The sequence below is a fragment of the Peromyscus maniculatus genome, chromosome 2 (assembly GCF_049852395.1).
Source record: "Peromyscus maniculatus bairdii isolate BWxNUB_F1_BW_parent chromosome 2, HU_Pman_BW_mat_3.1, whole genome shotgun sequence".
Lineage (NCBI taxonomy): Eukaryota > Metazoa > Chordata > Mammalia > Rodentia > Cricetidae > Peromyscus > Peromyscus maniculatus.
This window is the reverse complement of record NC_134853.1, coordinates 134,513,544-134,532,562: the sequence shown is the minus strand read 5'-3', so window position 1 is coordinate 134,532,562 and position 19,019 is coordinate 134,513,544. Positions and strand designations below refer to the sequence as shown.

The following is a 19,019-nucleotide window of genomic DNA, read 5'->3' as shown; positions in this document are numbered from 1 at the left end:
AGAGAATGACTGTGCAAAAAGGACTTTTGGGGTGGAGTTCGGGGTGGGACCCTCATGATGACTTAGAGATATTTTCCTGGCAGTCCTTGCAGAAGCTGCTTGATGGCCATGAGTACCTGTATCTCTAGGGTTAAAGGCCTAAGGTCACTAGGAGGTTCAAATGTAGGAATTAGCCCCATGGGGAAGGAAGGGCACTAGAAACTAGGATCAGAGGCAATAGTTAGGAATTCTAGCCCTGGGACTTGGTGAAGTCTCTAGGGCAGCAGTACTCAACCCAGGGGGTGGGATAGGGTTTAATAAACCTTTCATATTGTACTCCTAAGACCCCTGGAAAACACAGATACTTGCATGGCAATTCATAACAGTAGCAAAATTACAGTTGTGAAGAAGCAATGAAAATAATTTTATAGTTGGAGTCACCACAACACGAGGAACTGGATTAAAGGGTTGCATCATTAGGAAGGTTGAGTACCACTGCCCTAGAGTGTCCTGGGTTATGTGCCATATACTTTTTACTACTGATTATTTTCCACTTGGAAGAAGGCTACATCTTGGCAAATCTGCCCTAGGACACTTGCTAACTCCTACAAAGCCACATCAGGACCCAGATCTTGTAAACTTGAAGCTGGGATGCAAAGGTCCCATTATAGTGTGCCTGTTGGCTATGAGCCCTAATGCAACTAACTTGCCCTTTTGTCCTAACACCAGATAAATTGCTCTCTGAACAAATGTAGTAAGGTTTCAACAGTTATCACTCAGTGCTGATTCTGTGGTCATAACCACCATGTGCCTCTAGGCGGCACCTGAACAATATCTAAACAATATCATTTTAGATCTTCAGAGCCTTGGCCATCATGAGGTATGGACAGGATGGAGGCACCCCTTCTCTAATTGGAGGAAACTGTGACTGCATTTTAATGTTAAGGGAAGAATATTGAGAGACTCTAATCTAGGAGGAAGTTGAGCTGCTTTCTGACTCTGATGTCTTTTGTTCAAAACTCTATCATTAACATCAGTTCTTTCTGAGTATATGTATCAGTGGGAATAAAGTCAAGAACTCTGACTGGTGTGTGTGTGTGTGTGTGTGTGTGTGTGTGTGTGTGTGTGTGTACTGGGACCTCCTGAGTGAGGGCGAGTGGATTCTGGGACTGGTGGCCATAACAGATGACCACAGCTTCATCTTTATGACTTTTCAAACACAGCCTAAGGCTCCATTGGTCTTGGGCATGCACATGCATATGCACAGGTGTGGGTGGAATGTGTTATGGGTGTGTATAGAGTGTTTACATGAGTGTCACTTTGTGTGTGTCAAGGAGGGGGAATGCATGGTACAGTGAATTGAGCCTGTCTTGCTCATTGCTTCCAGGCAGTAGAATCACTTTCTGTTACACATTTTATCCCATTTGGAATCTTGTGGTTAGAGTACTTGGCTGAGCACCCAGAGTACTGTGCTCTTACTTTTCCTGTCTTCTCTTAGCATGGCCAGCATGAGACTTTCTATATTGCTTGAACATTCTGTGCATGATGATTTGGGCTCATGTTCCTGCCCAGCTCTCCCCTTGGTCAGGCACTGGGTATCCAGTCTATCCTCTCCTGCCCTTCCTCAGAACCTGCCTGCTTTAGCCCAGCAAATTGGTAGGTTCGGAAACTAGGAAGGAGGTCCTGGTTGCAGACAGTGGCTTCAAAGAGAAGCCCGTTCTAAGAAGCAGAACATGGCATACCAGGAAAGTCTGTCCATGGCATCATGAATCCTGGTCCAGGAGCAGTTTGAAGCAACGTGGGAACATGACAAACACCATATGTGGCACTAGGAACTTTATTGCTGAAAGGAGGGAGGACGGAGAAACTTGTGTGAAGGACAGTCAGGTAGAGAGATACTGTGCAGGAGAGAAGTAGACAAACAGACCAGGCGACAGTCCTGTAAAGGGGATGCCAGGTTTCACAATGGCTTCACAATGATGATCAAGCCTGCATCTTGGAGCCCATGAATGTTTATTTCCTCATAATTCAAAAAGGCTTAGTATGTTGGATTGAGTAAGACATACTGAGCTGGAAAATTATCTTGGATTTTTTTTTTTTTTTTTAGTGAGGTTGATGATGTCACAAGAGTCTTTGCAGAAGGAAAGGAATTTAGAAGAGAGGGGTTCGGAGGATGCTGGCTTTAAAGCAGGGGTCCAGCGCCAAGGAATGATCACTTATATTGAAAGTGGGGGAGAAGGACTCTCCAGAGGACTCTTCAGGAGGAGGTTCGCCACCCCAACAACTTGGTTTTCTGCCAGTGACGCTCATTTCAGACTTCTGAGGTCCAGAACTGTAAGATAATAACTTTCTGTCACTTTAGACAACCAAGGGTTTTAACAGTTGATTATTGATGTAATGAAGAAGTCATGTAGGGAAAAATAAGATGACAGAAACATAAGAAGCAAGGAGAGAAGGTAGAGGACAAAGGAGATTAGGGACCAGATATAGGTAGTAGGAAAACAGGTAGTAGGTAGACAGAAACTAGGGAATCTAGAGGAAGGAGAGAGAGAGAGAGAAAGAGAGAGAGGGATGGATAGACAGGAGGACAGGAAGCACAGGAGCAAAAAAAAGGTGAGGAAAGATGAGCAGATAGAAAGTAAGATGGTGACAGGAACAGATGGCCTGAAGACAGGATGTCAGGCAGCATGCTCATAGAGTCTGTCCTTGTCCCTACCAGAATTAGTGGATCTTCTTGAGATACAGGTAGATCCCATTCTTGGATTTCAACACAAGTCGTGGTAAGAGGATGGGGACCCTGGTGGGATCTGGCAGCAGCTCAAAGCGGAGCAGGGTCAGGGCCACAACCACTTTCAGCTCATTCATGGCAAATTGTTTGCCAATGCAGTTCCTGGGTCAGAAAGGGACAATAAAACTCAATGACCTCTGGCCCCAGAATATCATTCAAGCCCTGCCTTCGCAGGTCCAGTCTAACCTTCGTCATTACAGGCCACACCCACTTCTTCCTCGGGCCTTGGCTCTCCTGATTTTGATACAGCCTCTATAGTTTTCAAGGCTACTTTGACCCTAGTTATTTTAGATTTACAAAATCTATTAGGCCAGTATTCTTAGGATTAGAGCTCAAACTTGTAAATTATTTAATAAGTTAAGCATTGCATAGTTTACTCCATCTAGGGAGATCTTGGGCATGGGTTCCAAAGAGTGAAGTGAGATTTCAGTAGGAAGATCCTACAGGGGCACTGAGTTGGGGCTCCTCAATTGGCTATCCCATCTGCATCCTACTTAGGGTACCTCTACCTTCTTCATCCTTCAGCATCTTTAGCCTCCTAACTCTACTTCAGAAATGTCCCTTGTTTCTCCTCCAGTCTTCTTTCCTGTGCTTCTCTGATCTTCCTGACCCCCGTACCATGATGACCCTCTGTGCATCCATCAGGTAGGGCTGTATTCAGATGCCTAACTACAGCCATACCCTCTACTGGCTGGTGCCCTCAGCTCTTTCCCACCCATCTCACTTCCTGCTTCGGATCAAGTTGTTAAGATGATTAACAGCACTTTAATAGGCTGCATATTCCCAAAGCTCAGGCCAATGTGCAGCTGGCTTCCTTACTTTGCTGACTTCCCTGTTGCTCCTGGGCACCCAAGGCATCACCAGTGCTATATTCAAGGGCATGCTATAGTCAGGGCATGGGATGATGTCATGAACATGGAACATTTTGCAAACTGCTCAATGAATGAGTGAAGAATGGAGGAAGAATATATTTTTGGACCACAGACATATTATACAATTTTGAACTGGAGACAGGGATAGGATCATATCATTCATTCTCATGTTTTTATCTACCATAGCACCTGACACACAAGAGTGCCTTCGTAAGTTATTTTACATTTAAAATAATTATTTTTATTTGACTCTAAAATGTAATTCATTTGAATTTAAAGAATGAAAAAATGGAATGAAATACAATGAAAATTAAAATACTTCTGAACAAAGCAAGGTGTGGCGGCCTGTACCTGAATTTCAGAACTAGGAAGTTGAGGCAGAGGGATCCTGAGCTCCAGACAAGCCTGAGACTGTCTCAGACAACACCAGCAGCAGCATGGTTCATTCCAACTTAAGCTGAGTTACCCAATACTCTCCTGTCTTCTAGTGTCAGTGACATGGTTTGCAGTGAGCAGAGGTGGGAACGTTCAATCCTGAGGTACATCAAAAGCTAGATAGCCCGTGTCTGGAAGAACAACTGGCTTAAAGTCTGCTCTGTGAAAGCTTATTCGCCACTTGAGAAATCCACGAATTATAGACTCAGAAAAGCCTGCTTCTGCACTGCCTTGTAAAGCCCACAGTGAGTCAGATCCCATGGGAGCCTTCGAGGATTTTCCTAGAAGCCATTGGAAAGCCTTTGTCCGGTTCACTAGCTATTTCAAGAGTGTTTTACATTTCACTCACCAGGAATCTTAAAAAATGCTATGTGTTATTTATAAAACAGAGGGTTTACTCAAAAACAGGTTATTCTACTCCTCTTCAATGCTTTTTGACTGAAGAAAGACCACTCAGGCTCTAAGTGTAACTTCAAGGAATATATATTCTCTGTCAAGGTTTGGCCATTGGGCAACCAGGAGAGGGCTGTGAACATCAACACTGATTCCTGGGTTGTGCTGGGAGTGACTGCACGGGTGGAGTCGATGCACTTGGGGTAAACCTTTCCTTAAAAGGCCCACTGTAACTCCTCAAGATTCTAACTAGACCGTTGTCCATGCAGACACTCAAGCAAACTAATCACTTGCCACAGTGATTCTGGACCAGCAAGGGTGGTGGGCCTGGCTGAGGTGTGGAAAAAGGCAGGACCTTTAAGAATTCTGAAACTTGAAAATCTAGACACATAAAGTTAAATTCACATGAAAAATAAATCAACTTAAAGTACTGCCCCTAAAGTGAGGGAAAAATCAGAACACATGCAAGTGTATGGTATCCACTGACATAAAAATTTGTCTGGCCAATGGGAAGGGCAATGGGTTAATGTCTTCATAGTGTCTTCTGAAATGCTACCCTCCCGTTGTTCATAGACACATCCCCAAGGAGTTTTTCCATCCAGTCCACCAATAAGGACATACCTGGAGATGTCATGTAGGCAGGAGGTAAAAAACATCAAGGTATGCTACAAATACCCCCCACAGTATATCCCACCAATATACACAGGCTGTCTCACCTTGCTCCTCCTGAGAAGGGCAGGAATGAGTGGCTGTGTCGGGGAGAATCCGGTGCAAACCTGGAAGGGTCAAACACCTGCAGGGAGAGAGCACCTCAGTCAGGACAGGTAGAGGTTAAACTCCTGCTTTCAACCCACCAGGAGGCAATGCCTAGAGGTGGGAACAGAGGAGCTATTGGTCTGGAGAGAGCTTCCCATGCCCTCCTCTGGGGCCTCCTACCTCTGGGTTTGGCCACACCTTCGGGTTGTGGTGGAGTGCATAAATGGAGAGTGTGACTGAGACACCTGTGGAGCAGACAGGAATAGGAGAGAAGATGGGTTATACCCAGGTTGTGAATCCTCGGTTCCTGAGACAGCGGGGGACTTGCATGCACGAAAGGTCTGGATACTACAGATCATCGCTTTGGGAGATGTGGGTGACTTGGAAATGAGCTTGAGGCACAAATGAGGAGTATAAAAATGGAGTTAAAGAAAGAGAAGCAAGAAAGACATGAACCTGAGTTCTGGGAATAAATCAAATTAGAACTTAAATTTGATGAAGATTTTCAGTAAAGATGTGTAATAATTCAGTCCCCACAATGATCTCCCAGTTGTTTTAGTCTGGTTTTTCAGGTCAGTTAATAAAGTTTCAGAGAGGAATTAAATATTATCTCCAAAGTAGTATGTGGTAGAACTAGGATTTTGACAGAATGAGGTGTGAGACAAAGGGTGATTTCCTGATGTTGCAGGGGTCCAGTATCTGCTCTTCAGTTCACCTCTGCCATTAACCTGAGTGCTTCTCAGAGACTGGACCATGTATGACCCATGACATAGGATCCATTGATCTCCTTCATTTGCTCTGACTCAAGAAAGAAACACATCTCCCTAGCCCCTGTATGATTCTTTATCTATCCTATGCATGCCAGCAAATAGTATTTGAGAGCTGAAGTCATAGTACCAGATTCAAAGGTTTCTTTGTGAAGAATTTTCCAAGGATTGAGTCATGTTGTATGTGTATGTATGTGTGTGTGTTTTGTACGTGTATAAATGTAAAACTATCAGTGAAACAAGCTTGAAGAAAAACCCTATTTAATATTTGGGTTAAAAATTAGGGCTACTAAATGGGTACCAGGTCATTTCCCCTTACCATCAAGTTATGGAGAATAACCAATAGCCTTGGCAAGAGTCTGGAGTCACATTGCAGTTACTGATTTATATATAAATAGCAGTTCTTTATAAATAAAAATTCCACAAATTAATATCAAATGTAGAGGATGATAAAAAGATGTGACAACGGTATGGAGAGACAGATAAACTGGTAGGAAGGTGTTTGTTGTGCAAGCATGGGGACCTATGTTTCATTTGCAGAGCCTGTATAAAAAGCTGTGTGTAGTAGCACAGATTTGTCATCACATTGCTGGTGAGGCAGGGGCAGGTACCCACTGACTATCCAGCCTAGCCTAATAGGTGAGTTACAGGTCAGTGAGAGACCTCCTGAATGAAAAGTATCAAGGCAAACAGTACCTGCTGAATGAAACTAATGTTGAACTTTGGCTTCCACTTGTATGTGCAAACATAAACCTGTGTTCCCAGCCTCACCATGAAAACACACACATGTGACAGTAAGGACACATGAAGATAAGAGTGGCTATGAATTACACGGTGTTGGCATCTGGAATTTTGTCTGGAATATAAGAATCAAAGAATGTCAGTGTTCCCAAACTGGAATTGATGCCTCATGATAAGGACATGGATTCAAAAGAAGGAGTGTTAGCTGATGAACAAAAGATGCTTACAATTATCCATGCAAAGCAGCAGAATAGGAGATCATTTAACTTTATAGGAGGTCATTTAAGCTTATGACCCACATTAGAAGATGCACTTTATGAGTTAAAGCACACAGACTTTTGATCCTTCCTTACCTCTGGAAAGAGTTTAGGTGAATGGGCCTGGGAAACTCATACCTTGGGGTAAAGAGCGGCCATCAGGGAAGGTGATAGGTTTGCTGAGCTCTCTAACAATGCCTGGGACAGGTGGGTAGAGCCTCAGGGCCTCCTTGATGCACATGGTGGTATAGGGCATTTTGTCCAGGTCATCCCTAAAACAAGGTCCATTGTGAAGAGCAGGTAGACTGGAGACCAGGGTCTGCTCCCTGCCCAAAGAATAAGAGTTCTTCCACCTTTTGAACTCTTACCAGGTAATGGACGATCCATCCCCTAGGAGGCTCTGAACTTCCTCCCTGCATCTCTGCTGGTGTTCAGGGTGTGTGGCCAGAGCATAGAAGATCCATGAGACTCCACTGGCTGTGGTGTCATGGCCCTCAAACATGAATGTGTCCACCTCTGCACGTAGGTCCTTGTCAGACAAGCTATCCCCATTCTCCATCTGGGGGAGGCAACAGGTGTCATCAGAGCTGTGCTTGTTCCTTGCTGTGTGCTCCCAGGCAGACTCTCTGTGATGCACAGGCCTCTGTGACACACACTCACCCTGGCAAACAAGAGAATGTCCAGAAAATCCAAACGTCTCTTCTTTTTGACCTTCTCCAGCTCTCCCTCATCCTGCAGCTGATCCTTTCTCATCTTGATCACTCCATCTGTTCCAGAACATCAGTTATCACATAGGCCCGAGAGCTGCAGTAACCCCCACATAGTTCCATGTGTCTCCTTGCCTAAAGCTAAGTGCTATATGTAGATGAGGAAGTAAGGAGTGGGCAACATTAGAAGACCAGTGCCATCTGATGTAGGTTAGACCCCCTCTCAGGACCACGGGCCAAGGAAGTTCTGCTTGAGATGATGGGTCAGATCTCACTAAACTTTGCCAATGTGATGACATCCACACAGCACGAGGCATTCTGAGATCCCAACTCAAACATTTGCAGTGTGAAAGCATCCACGTGTGTGTGAGACCCTAGTGCTATTGGGGCACTGCAGGGCCTAGATCTGCCTCAGAGGTCATCAACAGCCAGCCCCTTTGAGCTAATCCTAGGAAAGGAGGAGAGACAGGAAGTACAGACAGAACCTGTGTGATCATGAGCAAGTTGACAGGCACGGTTGGCCAAGCGGCCATTGGAGGACAGATTGTAGATAGTGTCATTCTGATGAAAGAGGTTCCGCACACGGGAATGAAACAGGTTGTTGAGGTCCCCAATGGCCTGGATGTAGGTCTTGTAATTTCTGAGGAAGAAGATACAGAACAGATTAGACCGTGGAGAGATCTGACCTGTAGATAGAATGGACTCTGGTAAGAGATTTTCTGTATGATAAGACAGACAGCATTGAGGTACACATTAATTCTGTCTTTTAACCCTTATAATTTTCAAGACTGCAGAATGGGGAATGAATATCTAGGCATCCACCTCAGCTAGGGATCAGTGCTCTGTGGTTGGGACAGGGTTGGATTGTGTCAGGAATTGACCTGGGGCTGGTGCTGGGGATACTGTGAATGTATTGCTCTTATTGATTGATAAATAAAATGCTGATTGGCCAATAGCCAGGCAGGAAGTATAGTGTAGGTGGGATAAGGAGAGAGGAGAATTCTGGGAGGTGGAAGGCTGAGTCAGGAGATGCTGCCAGCCACTGCTGCCATGAGAAGCAAGATGTAAGGTATCAGTAAGCCACTAGCCACATGGAAAGATATAGATTTACAGAAATGAGTTAATTTGAGATATAAGAACTAGATAGCAAGAAGCCTGCCACAGCCATACAGTTTATAAGTAATATAAGTCTCTATGTGTTTGCTTGGGTCCGAGCGGCTGTGGGACTGGCAGGTGAGAGAGATTTGTCTTGACCGTGAGCCTGGCAGGACCAGAAAAGCTTCAGCTACAGGCTGGAGTCAGACTCTTGATTTTTTTTTTTTTGTGGAGGTAAGTATCCAAGCTGCCCCACCTGCATGTCAGATGAGGCTACACCAGTTGGTAAGACCAAAGACCCTGAAGTTCAAGGGTTGTCACTCACCCATCCACCTGGACACTACCCTTGTGACTGAAGGCACACTTCATGACGGTGTCTAGGGTCATCAAGGAGATGGGTTGAAAGATCTCTATAGAGAAGTTCTGACCAGCCAGTTGTTCCCATTTGTCCTGCAGTGGGAGGAAACAGTGACCTAATTTCCACAGAAGACTTGTGCTCAATAGACTTAGTTATTTCCCTATATTTTCATATACCATGTTCTAAGTCCTTTACAAACTCATAAGATAGGGAACAATTTCAAATATTTGCAACTAGTTACCATGTTTTATTTGACAAGCAGTGCTATTTGTAGGGCAGTAAAGAAAATGATGCATCAGTGTTTGAAGAGCTGAGCCCAACCTGAGATAATGGTAGGACTTCCATGTATCAAGCATAAGAAAGCCCAAGTAGCCACTATGGGCATTTCTAATGGGGTCAACAGTGACTTCAATTACTATGTATTCATCAAAGCTTGTCTAGAACAATTGAGTCAGAGTCTAGAGTCCTGTTGAAAGTTTGTGGTATGGCAGCTTTGGCTATGGCAATGTGGATCTGGCCTCCATTACCCTGCTGTGTCACTCAAGTCCATGCAGAAGCACTGAGACCAAGGGAAACCCTGAGTCAGTATCATCCTGGAAAGTCCCTCTGAAGTTGAGGATTTGAAGAGGGAATTGAGGTCTCTATCTACCATGATTTTCTTTGCCTTGGGCAATGAGAAAGTATGGCCATATCCTGGTACCTGTAATATTTCTGGTCCAGCTATTTTTGAAGAACCTATATTCATAGTAGAATACACACGTGGAGTTTGTTGTATACTCTGAGTAGGTGAAGACAGAGCTTGAGAGAGAGAAAGGAGAGGGGAGTATGAGGAGCAAGATGAGAAGGAAGATGCTGCTGTTGCTGCTGCTGCTGCTGCTGCTGAAGTTGTAGTAGTAGCAGCAATTGCAGAAACAGCAGCTGTTGTAGAAAGGCCAGCAGATCTGAGGGGAGCAGAGCAGAAAGTCAAATGAACTCACCAGCATCAACCGGACAGAATCAGCCATGGTCTTCACATAGGGCTTCAGAATGTCATAGTGGAAGGCTGGGGTTAGCATCCGCCGGTGCTGGAACCATGGCTGTCCATTTAGCAAGAGCAAACCATAGCCTGGGACAGAGATGGGTGTGTATGTGTGAGATGGCATCAGAGAGACAATTAGATAAACTTGGGGAGGGGTGTGTAATGGAACTGAGAATGAGAACTCTGAAGAATGGTACTGTTTAAAGCTTGAATTCCCTAGCTTGTGAGACTGGCATACAATCTGTGATTATGACATCTGTGATGTAACATGAATTGCTAAATGATCGTATTAATAAAAACCCAGAACCAGATATTGGGGTGAAAGCTGAAAGATCAGAGAAACAGAACAAGCCAGTCACATTTTTACCTCTACGAAATTCTCAGCCTCAAGAGAGTGAGTTCCTGTTTCCTCATGCCTTATATACCTTTTCTCTACCCAGACATCACTTCCTGAGATTAAAGGTATGTGTGCTTTCCAGTACTAGGATTAAAGGTATGTGCCACCACTGCCTGGCTCTGTTTCCAGGGTAGCCTTGAACTCACAGCAATCTGGAGGGATCTCTGCCTCCCAAAAGACAGAATTAAGGGTGTGTGACACCAGCATCTGGCCTCTATGTTTAATCTAGTGGCTGGTTCTGTCTTCCAATTCCAGGAAAGTATATAAGGGTACACAAGATATCACAAAAAAAGATGGGACCCCACAACAATGATTTCATTAGGACTATGATAATGTCACCAAGCTGACAAAAACCACCCACAGATCAGCTTTGGACTACAAACTGCTCAGGACAATTTGATTGACTAGCTGAGATGATCCAGCCTCACAGACTACTCATCCAAGGACTTGAGACAAGCCCTACATTTTTGCATTATGTGGAGACTAAACAACAAATGATACAGCTACCTCTCCCAGGACTTGACAATTAACCCTCAAAAATTTTCTTTACAGGATCCCTTAAAGATGCTGTTGCCCCCAGACAGCAGGAAGTAATTTAAGAACATGAAGCCCACATTCCCAAGAGGTGGGGTGGGTGGTTTTTTGGTCATTCAATGGGTTATGGATAATTGTCATTGTTTATGATGGTTGGTTACAAGTTGTTAATTGATAATGGTCAGGAAAAAAAGCTAAACAAGGAGATTAGATTCAGAGTTTTTGTTTGAAAAAAAGAAAAAGAAAAAAAGAGGATATAGGTATAATAAGATAAAAGGTAGATTATTAAATCTACTCTAAAAAAGTTATAGAAATGATGAATAAAGGGAAAATTATTGAATCTACTCTGAAAAGAAAAAAAGAGAATATGGATGATAAGATAAAAAGGTAGATTATTGAATCTACTTTTAAAAAGGGAGAATATGGATATGATAAGATAAAAAGGGAGATTATTGAATCTGCTTTTAGAAAGCAACTACTAGTTTTAAATATTTTACATTGGATTGGATTTTTGTATATTGTATACAAATTATGTATATTGATACAAATTTGAGATTGATTTTGTTAGAAAATACTATACATATATTTCTATTCTTGTTCAAGGTATTGTAACTATACAGCTCATTTAACAATGTAATGCAATTTTCTAGTCCTTGAAAGTTATTACCAACAATTTAGGATAATAAAGAAATGCAGGTTAGTAGTTAGTTGTTACAATCGAACTTGTAGTTGTATTAGGTATGTTTTTAAGGTCAAACAGATTTATTTTAGATAGGCCATCTTCAAACACTTCAGAGACCTACAGAATATGGCATTTAAGATATTTTAATAACACATTTTTTCTTTTCTTTCTTTCTTTTTTTAATGACAATGAGACATGTCTGCTCATGGCAGCACCAATCTACTTCAGAGAAGATGATGGGCATTGAAAAAACTCTTAGGGAGTTTGCTTTCACTGCAGCCACTGGGCAAGAAAGTGCCCTTGCCTTGACTGCTGACAGTATGCTGTCCAAGATGGATAAGAAGGATACAAAAGAAAGGACTGCCGATTCTTGCCAAGACAAAGTAGGAAAGCTCTTTAAAAAATCCTGCTTCACAGATGAGTCTGTCAATATGCTAGGCCTGTGGGCCGAAGATGGATGCCCTAACGTTGCAGAGAAACCTTGGGTGGCTGTCCAGGCAACCAGTTATTTCTGTCATTTCTCATATTTTTTGGAAGTTGCTTGTTTGCACTTCCTCCTTTCTCAGTTAATATTATTTCCTTCTCAGGTCTCTGAGGGAGTTTAAGATTAAATAGTTATAGTTTTCATTATTAACAAATTCAGAACAGAAACTCACTGAAGAGATGTAAAGCGCTATAAGATTGAAAGACATCAAAAGATATTTTTGGCTGGTAATACAAGTTAGGATAGAAAGTGAAATAGGTACAACATTTTGGACTCATCAAAATAAGATAGATAGTGGAGTATTTTCTCTGATTCTATCAAATATTAATGGACTGGGCATTGTTAATATAATTCTTGACTGCATATATTGTATATACTTATTGTGCTTATTATATATAGTTTTTCTTATATTAGTTATAACCTTTTATTATTTTAGACAAAAAGGGGAAATCTAGTGATATATTGTGTTCCCTAATAAACTTTCCTGGGGATTAGAGGACAGAGCCAGTCACTAGATTAGACGTAGAAGCCAGACAGTAGTAGCACACACCCATAATCCTATCACTTGGGAGGCAGATATCTTCTGGATCTCTATGAGTTCAAGGTCACCTTGGAAACAGAGCCAGGAAGTGGTGGCATACAACTTTAATCCCAGTACTAGGAAGCACACATGCCTTTAATCCCGGGAATTGATGTCTGGGTAGAGAAAGGTATATAAGGCACAAGGAAACAGGAACTCACTCTCTTGAGGCTGAGGATTTTGTAGAGGTAAGAATGTGGCTGGCTTGTTCTGTTTCTCTGATCTTTCAGCTTTCACTCCAATAAGTGGCTCCATTTTAAAAATTTTTATTAATAAGACCTTTTAAGATTTATGTTACACTGTGAGATAAAAATTACAAAAGAGTTGATGGTACACCAACGAGGGACATACACAATGTTTAGATAAGACTGTTAGGAGAAGTGAAGGGTCACAATAGACCTACTTCTTCCAGGTGGGATTGGGGCTAGATCAAGATGGTGGTAGCCTGTCACATTTTGTTCTCTGTGAAAAAGAGTCACAGCGCTTGAAAAACCTAATTGAGACTAGACCACATTCCCAATTAAGACATACATACCAATCCAAGGAGCCAGCAATCTGTAGGCACCATTAGCCTTTGGATCTGAAACAGAAACAAGGAATGGGATAAATAAGGCAGCTCCAAGGCAGGTGTGGTTGAAGCCACTGGCTTCTGTCATCTTTTAAGGGCTGTCTGTTGGCAAATGTCCAAACAGTCAGGCTTAGGAAGCCAGGATTCATGTACCAGCAGCTGAACTCCCCCAGAGCAGGGATGATGAATTGATGAGGAGTGTGTGTGTGTGTGTGTGTGTGTGTGTGTGTGTGTGTGTGTGTGTTACAGTGGATCATGGCTTATTTATGATTCTGGGCAGGTAACAGAGATTTCAAACCTCAAACCAATATGCATTAGAAGTGTGTTTTTCAGACCTGGAACAATTTTCATGATTTATTATTTTAATTTAATTAAATAACAAAAAAAGATGAATTCTTTTGGCTAAGGGATGGAAATTTCAGTATGGAGTGTTGTTGGCCATTTACTGGGTTGTGGCCAGGGAGAAATGGTAGGTAGAGTGTGTAGGGCAATGGTGGAGTGCTACACTCTTCTGGAATGTGACAGCCTGGGGTGAGCTACAAAGAGGAACTTATCTCTTCACACTGCTATGTCTCTCTCACCTGATCGCCCCAGAATCACCTTCATGTAGTCAGGGTCGTAGACAGTAAAGTAAGCTTTGCTCCCCCAGAACCAGCGAGGGAAGCCACTTGGAAAGTTCTCCACACACTTCATAATCTGCGATAGCTCCTGGTCACTTTGGAACTGCTGTTGAGGGAAAGACAAAGCAGTGGGACTCTAGTTTAGTTTTTTGGATTGGAGACAAGAGCAGGATAAGCACAGGAACAGTTCTAGATTTTACAGAGGCAGCCAGAAATTTGGAGCAGTTTGGTGGATTATGTATGCTGTCACTCAGAGCTTTGCTACAGCAGGGACTGCTCCTGAGCTGGATTTGATAGTCTGTTGGGTGAATCCTCAGTTCTGCACACAAGCACCCTCATACCCATCTCCTTCTAAGAGCATCCATTGCACAGTCATTTGTTGAATACCTTCCCATGTATCCTCCTACTTGGCTCTGTGCCTTGTTTCCTGGGGCAAGAGTGGAAAGAATCAGTACTGCCCATTCCCAATAGACAGGGTGCTACAACATCTCCTTTCTAGGAGATCTCAGACACATGTGCCTGGCTCTTGAGCTGAGCACTGTGGTACAGGGAAGTGATGGTGTGCTTGAATCCAAGTAGCTTACATCAGTGCCCTCATGTGAGGACACTACACAGCCTTTTTCCTTTATGTGCCATGGCTTCAGGATTTCATCTTGTAATTCATTCATCCTGAAAATTGCTCCCCTCCAGGGGGAGTTTTCTAGGCCAGCTACCCACTCATCCCAGCAGTGTGAACTCTTCCTGTGTCTGACAGCTCCTGAGATGTGTGCCATTGCCACACCAGGAACCCCACAGGGCAAGGTTTCATCTCACCGATGTCTTCATTCCCAGGCAGTCTCTAAGCTTGGGAGAGAATAGCCAGGAGTCACTAAGCAAGGAACCACCCAGAAGCTATTGGAGAACAGCAGAGGCTACTGAAGGGGCTCAGTCTGAAGAGGAGACTAGGTAGGCTCAACCACAGCCTTGCAAGTGCAGGGCTATCAGTACAGAGCTGAGCAACAGCCAGACAAGTTGAGTCACCCTAATGCTGGAATGTGTCTCAGCCTGAGCTGTGTGTCTCATGAAGTACTTGGACTCTTATACAGGGGGCTTTGTCCTGTGAACTTGATGGCCAGTCTGTGAGACCCCCATCCTCCCTGCTGTCCCACCCACCCTTCCCTTTCCTTCATACCTTGTGCCCAAAGAACCAGTGAAAGGGTGGGGATGGGAACTGCTGGAAAGCCTTGAGTAGCCATTGTCTGCGCAGGTAGAACTGGACTGCTTGCAGCAGCAGCAGGAGCAAGCCAAGCACGGAGGCCACCTGCAGGAAGCCAGAGATGCTGCCTGCGAATCTGACGGGGCTCAGAGCAGAGACACTCATGGTGCAGGCACTCCTGAGTCACAGACTGTCTGTCCTCACTCTCACGAATCCTTTTTACCTCCTGCCTAATTCCTGTAAGGACTGCCCACCCATCAGTGGGAGGGAGAAAGGTTAAGGCAGATAGAGCTTGCTCTCAAAGTGCACTTGGCCAATTAAAGTGAATGTTTTACCTTGGGAGGCGGAGAAATGATTTGTCGACTTAGAGTGGCAAAGGGCCCAAACTGCACCTACTTTCCTCTCTTTGTGCTAGTCAAAAACATTTATTTATTTGCCGCCTTCTTTTCCTTTTCATTATTTCTTGTATACATTTATGGGGTACAGTATGAAGTAGTATATGACATGGGGTCACCATACCCTGACTCTTTCCCCAGTCTGTGGCTTTGCTAGTTGCTCTTGGGAGGTCCTTCAGTTCCCACAGCATACCCAACACTTGCATAGTTTCTTCTGAATTGTCCATGCCAAGTGGATGGTGAGTGGTTCTAATTCAGACTGCAGAGCATCCAGGCACTTCTGCCCTTCTCCCTCTAGGTTTCATGGGCAGGCCATGCCTCATGATGCTAAAGTTTCTAGTGAATGTCTGGCATTGTTCCTGAGGCATTCATCATCTGCCTGAAAGTTGTTGAGCATCCCAGATGGATACTGAGCACATCTTCCATCTCCAGTTTCTTTTGACTGGATAAGTCTAAGCTTCAGCTCATGGGACGTTCTCTGAACATATCAACACACACACACACACACACACACATATGCATTTTTTTCTGTGTTATCCTTTATTCTTGCAGGGTCATAGTGATGCTTGGGATTCTATTATTTCTACTGCTTCAGTTCAGTCTAGGCTCTATTTCTATGGGGCAATAGATGACATGGATCTGGTTTTCCTTGACATCAAGTTTTTCTGATTGTTGACTCTTTCTGCCCTAATTTCTGTCAATAATAGCAAAGGGAGTCAGGCTATGCAGGGTCACGAGTGCCATTTTAGCAACATGGACTGCAGGTCTTCCTTCCTCATCTCTGTTTTGTTTTGCTTTTTTTCGAGTTAATGGGTTTCTTTCTGTTCTTCCACACCCTCTTATGAGGATTTGTGGACAGCATACAGTTGAATTCCACTTTTAAAATCTATTCAGCCAAACTAACTCTTTTAATGGAAAAGTTTCATCCATTTATAAAAAATTTCTGTTGTGGACTCTAATGTTTACTAGAGACTTTCTCATATGTGACTTGGCATATTTCTCTTGTTTTTAGAAGTTCTTGCCTTGGACATTTGAGAGCTTGAATATTGTTTGTCTTTGATAGGACCATATCAGTTTAAACAGAGTCCTTTGAATTTATTGCACTTGGGTGCCCATATATTTCTCAATATTTGGAAGGCTTTAAGCTATTATTTAACTAAATAGATCTACCTATTTATTTATTTGCATGTGTGTTGCACATGCCATAATGTGTGTGTGGAGGTCAGAGGACAGCTTATAGGAGGCGATTTTCTCCCTCTATCTTGTGGCTTCCAGAGATGAACTCATATTGTCAACTTGGAAGCAAGCACCTCTAACCACTGGGCAACCTCACCTGCCCTCACAAAGTAGGTTTCTTTTCATTCTGTAACTCCTATAATGCGAATACTTTTCACTTAGAGCATCTTGTTGGCCTTATCTACTTTATTCTTTGTCCTTTTCCTTTCCCTTTTTTTCTTTTGTCTGGTTATTTCAAAAGCTTGTCTTCAAGCTCAGAACTCTTCCTTCTGTATGATGTAATCTGCTATTGAGACTCAAAATGGTATTTTTATTTCATTAATTGAGTTCTCTGTGGTATCTGTTTGGTTCTTTTTATGATCTATAAGCCTCTTTATTTAAGAAAAAGAAAATTCAGCATAATGTTTTGAACATAGAAAATATACTCTAATTGTTATGAATTGCAATTTCTCTAATTATTTAGCAACATCTATAACCAACTCTCACTTGTTTTAAATGATTGACCAATTGATTGTTTGATTGACTTGTAGCCTCAATACTTCTCATGTTGCTCTGAATTTCTTTTTTGAGTTTCTTATTCAAGTGATGGATTTTTTTTTTGTTTTAATAAAATCTGTATTCTTCCACATCTTGTCAAGTTTCCTTAAAATCATTATTTTGATTTTTTTCTTAAGGCAATCCATTAATTTCTTTTGTAACACTTGCTAGAAAGAGATTCTTTGTTACGTTAGTTGTGTCTTTATTTTTATACTTGTGTCTGTGGTCGATCACTTGCTTCTGCGGCTTTTGTGGGATAGTTTTTGGTTTTGTTTTTTGGTTTTTTGCAAGGGACTTTTTTTCTGGAGATGGGCTCCAGTGTGTCAGTAGAATAGTTACACTGGCTTTAGTTCCCGCATCGTGGTGTCTGTGAAGCTTCTTCATGTACAATATCAACACTGATGACACGTGTGTGTGTGTGTGTGTGTGTGTGTGTGTGTGTGTGTGTGTGTGTGTTTCAGTGGTCTAGCCCACAGGTATTTGTGGGGTTTTTCTGGTAGGTCTCCTTAGAAAGTTAGCCTCTCTGTAGCTGTGAGGGCAATGCATGCTGCTGTGTCTGAGGGTGGGAGGTCACATTTTAGTTTCTGTTGTTTCCACCAGGTATGGCTGATGTGGTGGACCCAGGAAAGCAAGGCATGACTGGCATATCACTGGAAGGGACCAAGCTAGCCAGTTTCTGAGGGCCACAAGGGACAAGGCTGCTGAAGGATCACAAAGGTTTATTATTGTGTGATTAGTAATGAAAAGGCATATATCAGCGTCTGAGGGCTGGGTGGTCCAGGCTCCTCTGGAGGTTTTTTGTTTGTTTGTTTGTTTGTTTGTTTTTCCAGACAGGGTTTCTCTGTGTAGTCCTTGATATCCTGGAGCTCTCTTTGTAGGCCAGGCTGGCCTGGAACTCATGTAGATCCACCTGCCTCTGCCTCCTGAGTGCTGGGACTAAAGGTTTGTGCCACCATGCCCAGTCTCTGGAAGTTCTGAGCAGACAGAACACAGCAAGCCTGGTAGCAGGAATGTGGCACTCTTGCATATCTACTCTGTCTTGCATGGCTCCAGGGACAGAGCTGACTGGGGTGGTGAGGGAGTGAAGAAATGACAAACACATACAGAAACACAGACACACAGAAAAAGCTACAGTTGAGTGGACTGGGGTCTGTGATGGAGAAGCTGAAGTTCCCCTTCCTAAGCTCACTGTGTTTACTTATATGGTTGAACAGAGAGGCAGGTTTTTGCACACAGCTGATCCGTGGGGCAGGTTTAGTTGATCGTGGTAGTTGAAGCCTCTATTAGGGGAGCATTCTTCAGCATCTTCAGGGGGAGAAAGCTATGGTGGACACTTTCTGTACATGCAATCAGTATCTGTACATGGACAGAAAAAAAAAAGGCTTTGCTATCCCTCTGAGCCTCATCCCAGGAAAGTGAAACTGCCGTTTTCGTACATGTTTGAGCTAGGGTCCTTGCCATAGCCATGCCCATGTCAACAACACACATTCACTCAAGGCTTCATTTATTCAGGGCCTTTCCCATTCTCCGCAATTGTCTGAGGACCATGCAGGGGCTAAGATATAACAGTAGGCTCAGGTAGGAGACTAGTGAATGTTAATCGGCTGCACATTGTTTCTTCATGG

General features: G+C 43.2%; 1 protein-coding gene across 2 annotated transcripts; it reads right to left on the bottom strand.

Annotated features, from left to right (window-relative positions):
• Window positions 1-1,800: 1,800 nt before the first annotated feature.
• LOC102906846 (cytochrome P450 4A10) lies at window positions 1,801-15,483 on the bottom strand. 2 transcript variants are annotated; one of them, XM_006986607.4, is made up of 13 exons: window positions 15,203-15,483; window positions 13,993-14,137; window positions 13,379-13,423; window positions 10,126-10,253; window positions 9,116-9,240; window positions 8,181-8,335; window positions 7,649-7,755; window positions 7,357-7,547; window positions 7,127-7,260; window positions 5,404-5,468; window positions 5,184-5,260; window positions 2,696-2,869; window positions 1,801-2,311 (listed from the first exon to the last, which is right to left on the bottom strand). In XM_006986607.4, the coding sequence occupies exons 1-12, from the start codon at window positions 15,389-15,391 to the stop codon at window positions 2,701-2,703; spliced, it is 1,530 nt and encodes a 509-aa protein (XP_006986669.2). In that variant the 5' UTR covers window positions 15,392-15,483; the 3' UTR covers window positions 1,801-2,311; window positions 2,696-2,700. The 2 variants fall into 2 exon arrangements, with proteins under 2 accessions (XP_006986669.2, XP_042127557.2); XM_042271623.2 differs by having other exon boundaries at window positions 1,801-2,325; window positions 15,203-15,473.
• Between the last annotated feature and the right edge of the window lie 3,536 nt (window positions 15,484-19,019).